This window comes from Arachis hypogaea, chromosome 10 (assembly GCF_003086295.3).
Source record: "Arachis hypogaea cultivar Tifrunner chromosome 10, arahy.Tifrunner.gnm2.J5K5, whole genome shotgun sequence".
NCBI classification, from domain to species: Eukaryota; Viridiplantae; Streptophyta; class Magnoliopsida; order Fabales; family Fabaceae; genus Arachis; species Arachis hypogaea.
The window spans coordinates 12,384,411-12,402,336 of NC_092045.1; the positions used below are offsets into that span (position 1 = coordinate 12,384,411).

The 17,926-nt window shown below is 39.9% G+C and overlaps 2 protein-coding genes across 2 annotated transcripts; one reads left to right on the forward strand and one right to left on the reverse strand.

Moving 5' to 3' along the window:
- The first annotated feature begins 780 nt into the window (after positions 1-780).
- LOC112717331 (uncharacterized) lies at positions 781-2,111 on the forward strand. Its single transcript, XM_025769396.1, has 2 exons — positions 781-1,303; positions 1,432-2,111. The coding sequence occupies exons 1-2, from the start codon at positions 781-783 to the stop codon at positions 2,109-2,111; spliced, it is 1,203 nt and encodes a 400-aa protein (XP_025625181.1).
- A 9,362-nt stretch (positions 2,112-11,473) lies between these two features.
- LOC112715183 (uncharacterized) lies at positions 11,474-13,744 on the reverse strand. Its single transcript, XM_025766952.3, has one exon. It carries the CDS (start codon positions 13,093-13,095, stop codon positions 11,767-11,769), a length of 1,329 nt encoding a protein of 442 aa, XP_025622737.1. The 5' UTR covers positions 13,096-13,744; the 3' UTR covers positions 11,474-11,766.
- Positions 13,745-17,926: the final 4,182 nt, after the last annotated feature.

Below are 17,926 nucleotides of genomic sequence, written 5' to 3' on the forward strand. Positions count from 1 at the left end.
AAGGGGAGGATCCTACCCCTCCCTCAAGGTACGTCACACATTTCACTTAACCTATTTCTCACCTGCACACTAACTGACTAGGGCGTCGGAGTGTCTTTGCATGTGACACCCCCTCTTTCCATAACAAGAGCTCGGCTACCCGGCAGATCCGATCCCAGCACAATCGCAAACGAAGCGTTCCCGCCTCCTCAAATCTCCACCCGAACCGTCCGGAAACCGTTCAACCGAACATTGGCGCCGTCTGTGGGGACGCCTAAATGGACGTCGTGCCGGGCATTGGAGACCAAGGCCGAGCAGCCGGCGCAGAAGGGGCAGCCTCTGTCGCCTCACCGAGAGGGCAACGAAGGTCCCCCCCGACAACACACTGAACCACGCACAGGAATGCGACCCTTCGGAGGAACTGGCGGTGACAGCGCCAGAATAATGCAAAAGCTACGCCATAGGGTCCAGAACCTGGAACGACAACTAGCCGATCAGGAACATGATCGACGAACCACCGATCCTAGCTACTCCCCGTCTCCTGAAAGCCGAGAGAGAGATTCCCACCGAAGTCGCCCCCGACACGCCTCCGCTTCCAGAACGGAAGCGAAAAGCACCCGAGAAGATTCGCCTATCCCGAGAAGACGAAACGACACAATCATCTACTCCCGGGGGCGAGATCGTGAAGATGGAGAAGGGAGGCCTGTGAGGACACGGCGACCCGTGATAATGGGCGCCACCCCGTTCCATTGATCCGTCCTCGAGGTCCGGTTGCCGAAGCACTTCGACAAACCAACAGACATGAGGTACGATGGAACCCAAGACCCTCTGGAACACCTCACGGCCTTCGAGGCTAGAATGAATCTGGAGGGAGTAGGAGACGAGGTGAGGTGCCGGGCCTTCCTGGTCACCCTGGCAGGACCTGCGATCCGATGGTTTAACGGCCTCCCGCAGGGATCCATCTATGGGTTTTCGGACATCTGCCGTGCCTTCTTAGCTCAATTCACAACACGAATAGCAAAGACAAAGCACCCGATCAACCTGCTCGGGATAACCCAAAGGTCCGGGGAGCCGACCAGAAAATACCTGGACCGGTTCAACGGCGAATGCTTAGAAATTGACGGCCTAACCGACTCGGTGGCCAGCTTCTGTCTGACGAACGGCCTCCTCAACGAGGACTTCCGAAAACACCTCACCACGAAACCGGTTTGGACGATGCACGAGATCCAAACGGTAGCTAAGGAATACATAAATGACAAGGAAGTCAGCCAGGTCATGGCTGCCAATAAACGACACTCCGGCTACAATCAACCTAGGCAACAAGGTAATGGAGAAAGACAGAAAGAGCAAGCCAGGGAGGGAGGGCCGAGCAAGGCATCCAGACCATTTCCCCGGATCAAAAAATTCACCAACTACACTCCATTCGCTCTTCCCATCATGAAAGTTTATCAGCAAATAGCCAGAAAGGAATCTTGTCAAAACCCCGACCACTTAAGGAACGTACGGGGGGAAACAAGAGCCTCTACTGTGACTACCACAAGGGCTATAGGCACCAAACACAAGACTGCTTTGACTTGAAGGATGCACTAGAGCAAGCGATAAGGGATGGTAAACTAATAGAATTCTCCCATCTTATAAGGGAGCCGAGGAGGCGACATCGCGACCAAGACGAGGAAGGCAAGACCCGGTCGGCAAAGCGGCGACAAGAGCCAGAAGACAAAGACCACGGTCTCACTGTGATAAACGTAGTAACTGCCAAAAATACCGCGCCAAGGTCGAGATCGGCGCACAAGAAAGACGCCAAGGTCCTGGCGGTCTCCTCCTCGCTGGTGCGAAGCTCTAAGAAGCCCCCATCTATCTCCTTCGGCCCGGAAGATCAATGGTTCGACGAGGCCCTTGAAAATCCACCCATGGTCATCACGGCCAGAGTGAGAACCGGCCTCGTCAAAAGAATCCTTGTCGACACGGGGGCAGACTCGAACATTATGTTCCGCAACGTGTTCGACGCACTAGGGTTAAGGGACGCCGACCTATCGACTCACCAGCATGGGATCATCGGGTTAGGAGACCACTTCATCAAGCCAGATGGAGTGATATCCCTACCGATTTCTGTGGGACAGGCCCAAGGCTGAAAATCGGCAATGGCTGAGTTCGTGGTTCTCCAAGATTCCACGGCCTACAACATCATCTTGGGGAGGAAGACGATTAACGATGTTGAAGCGATAATCAACACAAAGCTACTAGTCATGAAGTTTGTCACCGACGACGGATCTATAGGGTCCATAAGGGGAGATCTAGGAACGGCGGTCGCTTGCGACAACGCCAGCCTCTCCCTAAGGAAGAAATCTAAAGAGGAGTCGGGAGTGTTCCTGGCTAACCTAGACGCCAGGGTTGACGACAAGCCCAGACCAAAACCAGAGGGGGACCTGGAAAAGTTCAAGGTCGGTGACACGGAGAAAAAGTTCACGGTTGTCAATAGAAACCTTCCACATGAATTGAAAGAGCCTCTGGTAGAAATGATCAGGGCCAATGGGGATTTGTTCGCCTGGACACCGGCTGACATGCCGGGCATAGACCCCAAAGTCACGTCACACCACCTAGCCATCAAATCGGAAGCCCGCCCGGTAGCCCAGAGGAGGAGAAAGATGTCGCGGGAGAGGGCGGAGGAGGTGGCCAGGCAGACGGCCAGCCTCCTAGAAGCAGCTTTTATACGGGAACTAGACTACTCGACTTGGCTTTCGAATGTAGTTCTGGTAAAAAAGCACAGCGGCAAACAGAGAATGTGTGTAGACTACTCCGACCTCAATAAGGCATGCCCTAAAGATTGTTTCTCCCTCCCCAACATAGATGCACTCGTCGACGCGGTGGCGGGCTACCGGTATCTGAGCTTCATGGACGCCTACTCCGGCTACAATCAGATACCGATGCACCGACCCGACGAGGACAAGATACCAAAGGCTGATGAACAAAATATTTTGCGAGATTGGCAGGACGACTCACCTCGTTATCCCGTTTTCTCGGAGCTTCGGCAACAAAAGCCCTACCCTTCTTTAACCTCATGAGGAAAGGGATAGCATTCGAATGGACGCCCGCATGCGAGGAAGCTTTTAGACACTTCAAGGAAATCCTGGTGACACCCCCTGTGCTCGGGAAGCCGAAGGCCGGGGAGCCATTATACCTATACCTTGCCATAACAGGAGAAGCCCTGGCTGCGGTTTTGGTACGAGAAGAAGGAAGGGCTCAACAGCCAGTCTATTTCGTGAGCAGAGCCCTACAAGGGGCAGAACTAAGGTACAACAAACTGGAAAAGCTAGTTCTGGCACTCTTGACCTCTTCGCAGAGGTTAAAACAATACTTCCAAGGTCACCAGGTTGTCGTAAGGACGGACCAAGGAATCCGACAAGTACTCCAAAAACCCGATTTGGCGAGAAGGATGATAACTTGGTCCATTGAACTTTCCCAATATGACATACGATACGAACCCCGGCAAGCAATCAAGGCGCAAGTGATGGCTGACTTCCTGGTAGAAGTGACGGGAGATCCAACCGAAGAGACGGGCACACGATGGAAGCTCCACGTGGACGGAGCCTCCAATCAGACGTCCGGGGGCGCCAGGATCATCCTGGAAAGCCCAGCCGGGGTCGTATACGAACAGTCGATCAAGTTCGAATTCCCCGTCTCGAACAACCAAGCAGAATACGAAGCCCTCATAGGGGGCTTAGCCCTAGCAACGGAAGTTGGAGCGACAAGGTTGAAAATATGCAGCGATTCACAAGTCGTCACCTCCCAAGTAAACGGGAGCTACCAAGCCAGAGACGCACTATTACAAAAGTACTTGGAGAAAGTCAAGGATTTGAGCCAGAGGTTTGAGGAGGTCACGATCCACCACGTTCCAAGAGACAGGAACACACGGGCAAATCTCCTATCAAAACTGGCTAGCACAAAACCGGGAGAAGGTAACCGATCTCTCATCCAAGGTATGATGAGGGAGCCGGCAGTCACTCTGCACCTGTCAAGGCTAAGCCCCTCATGGTTGGACCCCATCACCAGCTTATTAGAAAATGGCAAACTCCCTGACGACGAAAAAGATGCTAAGAAACTGAGAAGGGAAGCAGCCAAGTACGCGATCATCCAGGGTCAGTTGTTCAGAAAAGGACTCAACCAGCCCCTATTGAAATGCCTACACCCCGACCAAACGGACTACGTCCTCAGGGGAGTCCATGAAGGATGTTGCGGCCATCACATAGGGGGCAAAGCCCTAGCAAGAAAATTAATCCGAGCTGGATACTATTGGCCATCAATGATGGCAGACTCTAAAGAATTTGTTAGAAAGTGCGTCAAGTGTCAAGAGAACGCCAATTTTCACAAGGCACCGGCCTCCGAGCTAAGCTTGTTAACGTCTTCCCGGCCATTCTCACAATGGGGAGTCAACCTCTTGGGGCCCTTCCCGGTTGGTTCGGGACAAGTCAAGTACCTCATAGCCGCCATTGACTACTACACCAAATGGATAGAGGCCAAGCCTCTGGCCAGCATATCCTCATCCAATTGCAGGAAGTTCATGTGGAGACAAGTGATAACACGGTTCGGCATCCCGGAGATCGTTATCTCGGCAACAGGACACATTTTACCAACAAGAAGTTCACGGAGTTCTTGACAGGCCTGGGTATAAGGCAGGAGTTCTCCTCAGTTGAACACCCCCAAACAAATGGACAGGTTGAGTCCGCAAACAAGATCATCCTGTTGGGACTTAAGAAGTGGCTGGATGATAAAAAAGGTGCTTGGGCCGACGAGCTTGCCTCGGTCCTTTGGTCGTACCGTACAACCGAATAGTCATCTACCGGAGAAACTCCCTTTCGACTAACATATGGGCTAGATGCGGTAATACCCGTGGAAATCGGGGAATCGAGCCCACGACTACTTTTGAAGGGAGTGGGGGAAGCTGTGGGAGAAGGACCTAATAGACGAAGTCAGAGAGATGGCCCACCTGACGAAAACAGCGCTGAAGCAAAGAATGGCCCTGCGCTATAACACCAAAGTACTCAGAAGAGAGTTTGAACCAAACGACCTCATCTTAAGGCGCAATGACATCGGCTTACCGACCCCGGGAGAGGGCAAACTGACGGCAAACTGGGAAGGCCCCTACAGAGTTAAAGAGGTGATTGGCAAAGGCGCTTTCAAGTTGGAAAGGCTCAATGGTAAAGAGATCCAAAGAACGTGGAACGCGAGTAACTTGAGAAGGTTCTACTCCTAGCACGCGTAACGACCTACCGACCAAATGAGCTAAGTAGCCAATCCATGAAATTATACTTTTTGCTTTGGCTTATAGACATTTTGTGCAATTACCGACTAAAATATACTTGTCAAACTTTTGTTTGTTTACTTTTCTTGGACAACCCATTGCGCAAATGAACTCCACACAACGCGACGATAATATGCGGCCCCGAGACTGATCACCCCGGGAGCCCGTCAACTACCGCAACAACAAACGGCTACACTAAAGAGCCACGACCTGGCTCAGCTAGAATACCATCAATACGATAAAAATAGTACGAATAACAACGCTGAATATAAACGACGACACAACTAGACGAACAGGAAAGTGTTAACTACAATAAGACGGGCAAACGACCCAAAAAAGTTGTTCATGAAAGTCAAAACAACTTACAAAAAGTTTCACGAAGTTACACAATATAACAAATCATTTCCTAGGCATGTCGACAATCTTGCCGTTTTTGATCATCTTGAAAACACCAATTGCCGACGTGTCGAAGTCAGGGGCAACGATTTTGACCTGAGCCTTAAGGGCTTTCTCAGTCGCCAGTATTGCACCTTTCCCCTGCTTAACGACCTCCTTATACTTTGTTTTCCACCCCGCAAGCTCAGTCTCGGCAGCCTCCTTCGCCAGAACAGCCTCGTCGCGTTCTTTCTCTAGTGCGGTCACTCGCCCTTGAGCCACGCCGACTTGACCTTCCAAAGCCATTTCCCGCTCGACAAGTCGTGAAACGGTGGCATCAGACTGTTCCAGTTTTTTCTCAGCAACAGAGGCCTTATTTTCGGCGGCTTGGAGCTTCTCATTAGCTTGGGTAAGTTGCTCCCGAAGAGTTTCAACTTCGCGTTTAAAAGCATTGTTGGCCTTCCCGGCAGATTCCAACCTCTTGCGGAGAGATTCCATCCCAGACAGCTCAAACTCGGCCTTCCGAGCTATCACTGCGCCACGCAGGAGGGTACGATACATCCACCTTGCTTGCCCGGCAAGAGATGACTCGTGGAAATGCTCTTCAGTGCCGGGAATCAACTGAGCATCTATGAAATTCTCGACGTCAAAAATTTTCTCCATCACAGTATGAACCCCCTCGGGACTACTGGACGCTCTCCTCCTTTTGAGGCTGGGCACCTCTTCCACCTCATCGTCAGCTACTGGGTTGGACGTCGAACCCCCAGTATCGACCACTTCGTGGAAGGGAAAACGCGCACCTCTTTGTCGTTGCGAGCCAGGGCATCTTGAACCGAGTTACCGACCTCATCGGCCACAACCCCCTGCTCGGAAGTGGCCTTGCTCTTGTCCTCGGGGGGAGGAGCCGACTTCTCATTGGCTGCCTCATCGTCACTTACGCACAAAAATGTCTGGAACAAGTCAGGGAGACCCTTCACCTCGGCAGACATCCCCACTGAAACAGGACAAGATGATGGTTTAATCACAAGGGAGTATTGGAAAAAGCAAGAAACGAAAGTAAAGCTCAAGTTAAAACTGCTCACAAATATAGTTCCGACCGACTTCCCGATCACCCATGAGGAGGTGAGGATTCACATGATTCCTCCCGAAGACTGCCAATAACACGTCGGCAATCTTCTTGTCGACGGCGGACATACCCTTATAGGACACTTTAATAAAGGCATTGGACCCCGCCCCGAAGCTCCAATACGTCGGGATGAGGTGTTCCCCCTCTAACGACAACCAGAAAGGATGACGACCTTTGACGGGACGCACCTTGAAATACTTATCTTTGAACCCATGGTAGGAGTCCTCAAACAAGCCAAAAATCCTTCGACTTTGGGCATATCGGAAGGACATGAACCCCTTCTTATATTTCCCTTCCTTCGAAGGGTTTGTAAGGTTGAAAAAGAAAAGAAAAACCTCCACAGACACCAGCAGCTCGAGATATTCACAAACCATCTCGAAACAGCGGATTGAAGCCCAACTGTTCAGATGCAGCTGCGACGGTGCCACGGAAATCCGGCCCAGAAGCGCCATTTGGAAGGCGGAGAAAGGAATACGAACCCCCACTTGAGTAAACATGAATTTATAGAACCAAATCCAGTCGGCAACTCGGGGAGCATTGAAGTTGATCTCATATAAACGCTCGTGGGGAGCCGGGACGTAGACATCGTAGTTAGACTCCTCGTCGGTACCGCCGCATAAGTACTCGTTTTGGTGGAACTCAGTGAGCTCATCCTCGCCCATTTGATTGGGGGAGTCCCTCAGGTCGGAAACCACCCAGGCGTAGGGGTCGTACGCCGCGGGACCATCCAGTCAGTCTAAGAGGTCGGGTACTCGGAGTGAATGCAGAAGCCATACTCAATCTATTCTGCAACTAAGGCTAAACACGGCTAAAAGATAACACCCAAACAAAACCTACCCTAGAATGGCAACCTCCTCCTAATACACCTACTTAGGGCTTAAGATCAACCATCATGCAAAGCTAAAACAAATGGCATGCACAAAAAGGAAGCAATGGCAGAAGCAAAAAAAAACAACGAAAAAGGATAAGAAAGATGCAGAATTACCTGTACTGATAGCAAAGATCCGAAAGGAAGACAACAACAATGCTCTGAAACTGTTGAGGGAGAAGAAGATGGGGATGGCTGAATTGGAAACGAAGGGATAAACGCCAAATGAATACCAAAGGCGTCACAAAACCGTTTTAAAACTACCACCAAAAGGAGCGCGAAAGCCGAGGGGCATATCAGTCTTTGCACGAAGGGTTTTAAACCCATTATGAGCATTTAATGCTCGACACGAAAAACGAGGCGGTGAATGATCGCCCCAGCAACAAACAGGCACGCGCGCAAGAGATACGTCCCTCCCCCCCACGGACTGCCGACTTGGCGACAACGCATGAAGTCAGAGATAACACGCCACCAATAGCCCACGCAACTATTGCTGACGCGTTGGGGGCACTGTTACGGCCTGGCCCAAAGGGAACTTGGGTCGACCCGACCTGAACGATCGAATGATGCACTCATATCCGGCCTGAGCACGCGTCCGGGACAGCTGGCCGTCACAACTGTACAAGGAAACTTCGAAGAAGGTGGGTTCTACCTTCGTGGGACCCACATCTGACATAGTATATAAGGGGAGGGTCCTACCCCTCTCCCAAGGTACGTCACACATTCCACTTAACCTATTTCTCACCTGCACACTAACTGACTAGGGCGTCGGGGTATCTTTGCAGGTGACACCCCCTCTTTTCATAACAAGAGCTCGGCTACCCGGCAGATCCGATCCCAACACAATCGCGAACGAAGCGTTTCTGCCTCCTCAAATCTTCACCCGATCGAACCGTCCGAAAACCGTTCAACCAAACAATAATATATATTAATTAAAATTAACGATTATAAAGATTGAATTGAAATTTCCGTCCTATCAAATTCGACCTTCGTGTACATGCCTAGAGCATATTGAATGTGTGCTCCTGTTACCATACTCCAAAAATGGGTATAGCCACTTGTCCAGCGTATATAGCACCGACAAATTGAAATGGTAACGAACCCCGTCGGTGCTTCATCAAGTTATGTAAATAGCTTATATAATAAATGAAATACAGATATTTTAACAACAATTCCTATGTATTCGATACATGCTTTTTAAGTAATGTTTCTTCACCCAGCTGCCCCTACTCAAATTTCATGATTAGAATTTGCGTTTTACTTTAGTTTAAATTGAATATCATCAACCCGTCTGTTAAGCCGAATTCTCTCACCGAGCATCTAGAAAACAAATATATTTTTTTTGAGATAATTTTAATAAACATATTACAATACATTCTTGATATATTTTTATTACAATACTAATATTTTTATTCATAATAATATTACGAAAACATAAATATTTTAAAATTATATCGACTTTATCTTAATATTATAGATTATAAAAAAAATAAATATTTATAAAATTAAACTACTTTTACAAAAAGAATTATATAAAAACATTTCTATCAGCTAAATTATATTTAATAAATATTTAAAAAATAAAAATAAAAATATATACTAGAAAATAAACGATAAAAATTTAAAATTAAACAAAAAACTAAAAAATATGCATATAATAATAATAAAATATTTATATAAATAATATTATTAGATTATTTTTTAATTATATTTAATTATAAATTTAATATATTTTTTTATAATTTTATGAATCTATTTGAATTATATTATTTTATTAATTTTATCTTTTGTAGAACAGAAATATAAAAAGCTAAGAAATAGATAATGAGAAAAAAAAGAGAGATAAGATAAAGAAAAAAAAAGAGTAAGTTTATTAATTTTGGAGAATTTTTTTTATTATAATTGTAATAAAAAATATCTCGTGACACTTTTAGTTTATCAAATTAGTAAAATAAAATTTAAATTATAAGTTATATATAGAGTGGAAAGGGTAGAGAGAAATAGAGAAGGAGAGAGATAGATAAAATGATGGAGGAAGGAAATTTATTAATTTTAAAAGAAATATTTCATCTTAGTTTTAATAAGAGTGTCATGTGATATATATTGGTTGTTAAATTAGTAATATAATATTATTATATTTCAATTTCAATTTCAATATTTTAATTTTAATTTTAATTTTAATTACAATTAAAAAATATCATATTATATATTTTGATTGTTAAATTTATTATTAATTATTGATGATGATATATAAAAAAGATAGAATGAGTATAGGAATAAGAGAAATAGAGTAGGTGAAAAAATGGAAAAGATAGAAAAAAAGAGAGGAAAAGGAAGAGAGAATTTTTTTATTTTAAAAAAAAAATTGATTTTAATTGTAATGAGAGAATGACATGTGATAAATTTTAATTATAAAATTAATAATATATAATAGATAATAGATTTATCTTATTTATTTTTAAGATGGTTTTACATACAATATGTACTTAATATCTTAATAACATATTTAAATTAAGTTTGTTTTAACTTAAGTTATTTGGTAAGATTTTGCATGTCTTAAAATAATAGTACCATAACCGTTGCACAAATAGAAAATAACACAAGTAATTACTATAATTATTTACTGAATAAGTAGATAGATATATCATAATTGTTTAGTATCAATTAAAGAGAAAAAAAATAAGAAATGTAAATTTTTTGTATGATAGTTATTCAATTGTATCCACTTTTTAGATAATTATTGACATAGGTGATGTAAAAAATAAATTTTTTATTAATATAATACTACGTAATATATAATATTTTATACTTGAAATTGTATGAAAATTAAAGTGTATTAAAAATACGACTAGTGTTGTGTATTTATTATATTCTGACTCCATGCGTACAAACCATTGAATGGATAAAAAAAGCCAAGGATACATAGATCATAAAGCTTGACTCAGCTTATATCAGATAGACTTAGGGATATAAAATAAAATTAGTTATGAACGCAATTTTGGCAAATATTAAACAAAGAAGGCATCAACACTGTAGAACGCGGAAACACATATAACGATGATGATATCCCAAACCACGTTAAATGAAAGCAGAAAGAGAATCCCCTATGGCTAAAATATTATTATTGAAAAAAGAGAAAATGGAGACAGATCCCATGCAAATTAAATTAAAGCCACTTTTAGGAAAACCAGTATTAAAAGGTGATGCTTCATATATACGTATGTGTCAAAGCAAATGAAACACAAAGCATATGACGGTGGTATTGAAATTGAAATATCCGATATGAAACAGACATATTTGATATTTCGGTGTAAATATTTACTGTCACTACTCACTAGATTTGTTTAAGAACTTCAAGACCATACTTTATTTTAATAATTATTTTTTTTGACAAAATTGATTTTTATATAAGCAATAATTATATATGATAACAAATAATTTACATTTAATTTAGATAATTTAACTGAAAAAGAATTTTAAATAAATTTTTTATTAAATGGTATAATTTTCGTATTTGTTCATAAATTTTTTAAAAATAGTACGAAATAATTATTGTTTATATTTTTTATTTTTGAACATTTTTATAATCAGTTGAGTACAATTATTTGTTACACTTCTATAAAATAATTAGTTATGCTTATAACTTATAAACATAAGCTTCAAAATATTATTTATTCTTAAAATATTATTTCTTAACTTAAAGTTAATTAACCCTTAAAAAAACTATCAGCCTTATATGATATTTTACGCCTAAAGTTGTAACCTTAGAAATATCTTTTCTGGTGACCTAAAACTGCAAATGGAGATAACATAAACGGGAAAAGAATTAAATAATCAGAAACTAATAATTACTCATGAAGCCTTAAATCAAAAGGCAAAATATAATTACACACTATATTATTTTTCCTGAATTCGAACTTATTATATCTGTGGAATAAATATATATAGAAGCCCAAAAAATTAAAGCCTTGCGGCATTACATTATTATACATTATGAGTAACAACTTCGGTTTTTGCAGCTATGATTAAATAATTTGCAACGTCAATTTTTGTTTTAATTAATCAACGTTGTATATAAATATAAAGTATAAGCTGTAATTAAATTTTTTGAAATTTAATCTAATTTTCCTTCCCTTCTTCCCCACCTTCTTCCAAGTAAGTCTTCTTCCTCGTCTCAGCCCTGGCCACCAAACAAATCAGAAAGAAACACGTGGCATAAATCCCATGAACCTTCCAATTAGTCCTTGGCGCCTGCCGCAGCACGACCCTATGAAACACCGTCATGTAGTAATGCAGGCCCACTGAAAAGCCCACAAACGTTTGGGCCAGGCCCAATAGCCTGGAGCCCAGGCCACAGTCAGTAGAAAACACGAGAACAAGGTACATCACCAACAGGAGGAGGTAGAATACATAAGCCAGCGTCTGAAGAACCTGCAGGCAAACGTACGTGGACCGCGAAGTAGCGTAGAAAAACCTCAACGGCTCAAGACCGGTAACAATGGAGGAAAGACAGAGAATGAAGAAGTAGATCGAGAGATAGGCTTGGATGAAGATCAAGAGTTTCTGGAGAGAGAAATAGGTTTTGATCTTGTTGAAGAGGAGAGACACGAGAAGCAATGGGATAAGAACGAAGGCGCATGATAGCAACGTGGCTATGGTGGGTGCGTACTTGTTCCCAACGTAGGGTTTGAAGCCCTTGGTGATTTCTTTGTTCGCTTTCGTGATGTAAAGCTTTGAGGTCGTTGAGATTCTTTCAAGGTCTGGGAGGAGTGTTTGTTGGAACTTGATTGGTAGATCTTTGAAATCGGAGAGGGCTAATTCGTCATTTTGATTCTCCTCCTGATCGAAAACCCAATCGTCGTTGTTACTGGCTTGTGATTGTTTCTTGGTTTTGTTGCTGCTCGATTTTTTTGGATTTTGGATCTGATCAGGGTTTATCTTAGTGGTGCCGGTGGTTTTTGTCGTTTTGTTCTTGGAGGAGCTTGATTTTAATGGATCCAACGATTCTTTAGTTTGAGATGAAAGATATAAAGAAGCAGAGGATTTTGACGTGGAGTTGAGCTTCTTCTTCTTGATTTTGAGTGTGGTGGAGTTGAGCTTCTTGAGGGAAGTGTCGGTGACGGTGGTTTTGGCTATCTTGGTTTGATTCTTCTTGTTGATATTGGATTTGATGGTTTTGGTTTGGTTCTTGAAGGAACCAACGCCGTCGTTTTTGGTTTTAGTTAGCTTGGTGGTGGTGGTGGGTTTCTTTTTCAAGGGTGGCTCATAGGACTCCTCTTCTTGTTCTGAATCAAATTCCAATAACATTCTTCTTCTCATGCTACTACCACTGTTATCACTAGATAGAGCTTTGGATTGAGGCTCACTCAAACAAATTGATGCAAAAAGGAGCAACAGAACAGAAAGAAAGAGTACCTGCCTGAAACCAATGTACACACGTGGAGCCATTTTGTGAATGTACACTGGCTTCAACTTCAGGATCTGATTAAAGGGGAAAGGGTATGTGTATGAGTATGGTTAATTTCGAAGAAGATATGATTCTACAGTAATGGAGAATGGCCTAAAAGCCTACCCAAGAATTTATATTAATTAGGGGGAGAGGGAGGAAAGTAGTGGAGGATAAGAGTGTATTGCTGTCATAGAGTGATGGCAGTGAAATGAGTGAATGGTTTTATAGTTTGTACTGGTTTTTATTATGGGCCATGTAGGGGGCGCATGGTATGAAAGAGAATATGGAGTTGAAAAAGAGTTTAAAGGATCTCTAATAGTGTAAATGTGTAATATATAAGTGTCAAATTGGGAAGTGGATGGATTGAGAAGAAAACATTAACAAAAGGAAAAGAACTCTAAACCGCTCAATGATTATTTCGAAAAATAACGAAATTTTTAATAAAAATAAAATATTTTTTTATTTTTTATTTTTATTTTTATAAAATTAATTAGTTTTTTATTAATATTTTTTTACATTAATAGAATAAATTTATATAATATATTAAATTATTAATTTATTTATTAAAAGTCAATTAGAATTGGCAAATATTTTTTTTAGAAGTTTCGTTGTCTTTAAAGATAATTATTAATACTGTTTACCTTTTTTATATTTTTGTTATTTTTTTTAAATGCATTAGTTAAATTTAAGGTATAAAACTAAAAAATATTAGTAGTTTTTGTTTTTATTTATAAAAATTAAATAAAAAATATATTAGTAATTAACATGTCACATAAATATATTTTTAAGAGAGATTATTAATAGAGAGACTAATTAGTCCTACAAAATTAAATATCAAATATTGAAAAGGATATTTTTTCTTGTCAAAGATTTCAAAATCTTTCAAAAAATTATTAGAAGCTGTGATAGATATTTACCCAAAAATAAAACAATATATACAGGCATCTATATAAAATAAAGAAAAATATTAGGAAGCAATTGGCTAATGTTAATTTAAACATACGATAAAAATAAAAAAGGTTCATCACTTAAAAGTTTAAATGTAAGAAAAAAAGTATTAGATCATCTAAAACTTCTTGCTTTGACTCTAAAGAGTATTACAGAAATAATCACATCACATTCACATGCATTGAAATTTTATAAAAACATGAATTGTGTAACTCTAATTATTTATATTAGAGGAATGATACAAATAACAGAGTTGGGATAGCGAGAGGGAGGCCTACTACCACATGGAGCATGGAGACAGTGGCGTTGATTTCCCTACCCATACGCGGTTTTAGCTATTCTTTTACGTTTCTTAATGCTAATTGGGCACCAATTTCATATTCCAACAAAAAGGTCAATGTTTTAAGCAGTGTTCATTGAGTTCAGACCATGACTTTCGATAGTCAATAATTTCAATGTGTTTGGTACTTATGAGGAACGAAGATAGTGTGTCTTAACCTGCCAACTAGACCTCTGAACTCTGAAGTAGTGGTAGTAGTAGAATAGTAGGGACTAATATTGGGTGAAGATTTATTTATTGCCTTTTAGTTAGCAAACTAATTTTGACTAGTGGTGTAGATTTCAATTGGAATTGGAATTCGTTACAAGAGTCACAAAACGAAGAACAACTTGGCTCAATATATAATAGAGGTGAATATTAAATCGGTATTTAAAAAATTATAATGTTGATAAAATGGTATTTAACTTTTGTTATTAATAAAATAATTTTTAAAAAATTTTAAAATTTGATAAAATTACACAAAATCACCCAACTATAAAAAAATGATGTTACAATAAACAAAAAACGTTGATGTGGTCGTCGGAAGAGAATTTCGATGATGACAGATAGTTCGAGCGATGTTTCCAGTAACCTTCTTCTACTTTGTGTTTGTTACTTCTTCTTCTTCAACACGTCATTGTATCCCTTTCCGTCATGGTAGCTGAAGAAGAAGACTGTCATGGCACACCACTGCACCCGCCACGTTTTTCGTATTTGCTGCTTCTTCTTCTTCAACATGTCGCTGCGTCCCCTTCCACCATGGCAGTACTTCACTGTGTTTTCGTGTTTGCTGTTTTTTCTTTTTCTTCTTCAACACGATGTTGCGTCCTTCTGCGTCCCCTTCGCCATGGCAGCACCACACCGCTGCATCCCCTTCTGCCATGGCAAAGAAGAAGAAGAAGTGTTTCTTCCGCCATGGCAACACCTCGCCGCTGCATTGCCGGAGCTCTCTGCCAACATCGGAGTTCTCTTCTAACGGCCACATTAGCATTTTCAATTCACTATGACATCATTCTTTCACGGTTGGGTGATTTTGTCAAATTTTAAAATCTTTCAGTGGCTATTATGCCAATAACAAAAGTCAAGTACCATTTTGTAAGCACCAGAATTTTTCGAATATCGATTTAGTATTTACCTCTATATAATATTGAGTACTAACAAATCAACAGTCACAAAAGAAAATATACCATGTCATATCTGATTCGATAACGTTACCAAAAAAGCTTTGCATCAAATAGCATTTGCTCTTTCTTTCAGATTTGAAAACATCTATATGTTTTTGAGGATCTATGACCACCTCATATATCAAATTTGTTGGCTTGTCGAAGTTTTTTGCTAGTCAAACCTAAAAGGCACGAAAAAAAAAAGGATCTGCCTCATTATAACATACTCACACGTATCTCTATGACTTTTAAGATTTTCACTCTTTAATGAAGTTCTTCTTTAAGACTAAGTTGAATGCGATTCAGTTTTATATCGGCTTCCGGTGTCTCGATGTTTGTCTTCAAGTCGTGGTGACTCTCTTGTCTCTCCAAGGTGAATGAGAGATCAATCCCTTGGTATCGCCAATAATACTGGTCTAGTGTTCTTCTTTTCTGACTATCACGGCAGCCTCTAGTGGTGTGACTCTAGGACCTGGATTGTTGAGATCATTCTACGAGTTGGCATTCGAACTCTTGGATGCGGTGATGCATCTCTTGCATAGCATGGACAAAATCTTCTCGCTCCTAGGCCAGCAATGCCAATCTTCTGTGTTTTGGTTGTCTCCCCAATTAAAACCACGGAGCTATGGTCTTGATGTCCTCTTTTATTGGGATCAAGAGTAACATTAGTTTTATGCCCATCTTCTCTAGCTTGATTCTTTTATATAGTGTTACTGGTTGAATTTTAGATTTTAGTTTAACATCACGATCATCCATGGTTCCAACACCTTAGGTCCCTACATATGACACTAAATGTTTGGATCTAAAAGTGTGATTCTGAGCTCAAATGTTGATACGGATCTAAATTCTTATCTTATTGGTGACCAAATCGAAAAAGTAACTTGTAAGAACATTTTAATGCTTAAGTTAATAAGTGTCTTTAGTTAATAGCTTATAATGTATCTTTTTGGAAGTATTTGCTTTTTTTTTATGGAAAAGTATGAGGAATTAATAAAATACTTGTACAATGTGTACAATAGAGGTTTATGAAGTATTAGAGATATAATCATTAGTGTTACTTTTCTCATTAATTGAAGTTTTTGGGATGAGTGGTATCATGATATGGTATTAAAGTACTAGATCTGAAAGATCAAGAATTCGATATTTGATGAACTCTAAAATCAGTTTAATTTTTTGAGAAGACGTTTATTATCTCTAGTGCTCGAATAGTTATTCTAAATAATATGTGAATACTCATTTTATAACTTAATAATCTATTATACACATTATACAAATAATTCATTGTCTTCCTAGCGGAATTTCTTTATAATGTTTAGAGACGTTACCATTATTATTTAGCCATTTTCCGACTTAATTCTATGATTTTGTAACGTTTTTATTTATTGCTTATTCATAGCTTTTAATCCTTTTCTGATAAATTTTTATCGAGCTCATCAAGTTGGATATCCTTTATTAATGATTATTGGGCCTTGTCCATAACAGTATCTTTTTAAATTTTTCTTTTAATACAATTAGTTGCTTTTCTAAATTAAAAAAAAGAAAAACCTTTTTGGAATGTATAATATTGATCTTTTGACTTAGTAGTTGTTCGGGAATTTGTCAACTTATGTAAGAATAGGTCTATGTTAGGAGACTAGGAGAGTATATCCAGAACACACTGAATTTTAAGTTACTTAATGTGTGTTTTGTGATATTGGCTATCACACTTACATTTTTCAGTTCTATCTTCCCTTTTATAGTTTCTTTCCCTGTTTCTTTAGTTTAGAAATTATTTTCTTCGTTAATAAGATATCATTACTCTAGTCGTTATACTCATTAATAATTATAGAAGGAGTTAATGAAAAATTTTGATAATGTGTACAATGGACTAGTTATTTAGTTCAACATGGATATATAATAAATTTTTTTATAAATTATCTTAAATTCAAAAACTCTTATTCATTTATTTCACATTAAATTTTAAATTTCAAATTCTCCAATCTTAAATTTTAAATTTTAAAAAAATTCAATTAATTATTTTAAAAGAATAACCATCAAAATCTTAATTTATCAAAACATTTCATTCCAATACCCTCTTCTTTTTCAACCGGCAGTTCGCTGCTTGGCTTGCCATACGCCATTCACCTTTAGTAAAAATAACTATCCACTTAAGAATAAAAATAATCATCCGCATACCTAATGAATTGAACATCCAACATATTTTAATTATATATAACAAAACCCAATCCAGTCAAAATAATCATCTACGTAAAAATTAAAATAACCATCCGCATACCTACTAAAATGACCATTAAATACATTAAAATGTCTCATTTACATTAAGAATAAACATCTTATTTACATGAAAAATAAACATCTACATGCATACATAAAACTTTCACTGCATATTGTCTCCCAGCA

Excerpts from the sequence above, each read along its gene's own strand:
- LOC112717331 (XM_025769396.1), top strand. The coding sequence starts at position 781 with ATGAGGTACGATGGAACCCAAGACCCTCTGGAACACCTCACGGCCTTC. Across the intron at positions 1,304-1,431 it reads CAATCAACCTAGGCAACAAG|CAAATAGCCAGAAAGGAATC; the intron begins GTAATGGAGAAA and ends AAAGTTTATCAG.
- LOC112715183 (XM_025766952.3), bottom strand. The coding sequence starts at position 13,095 with ATGGCTCCACGTGTGTACATTGGTTTCAGGCAGGTACTCTTTCTTTCT.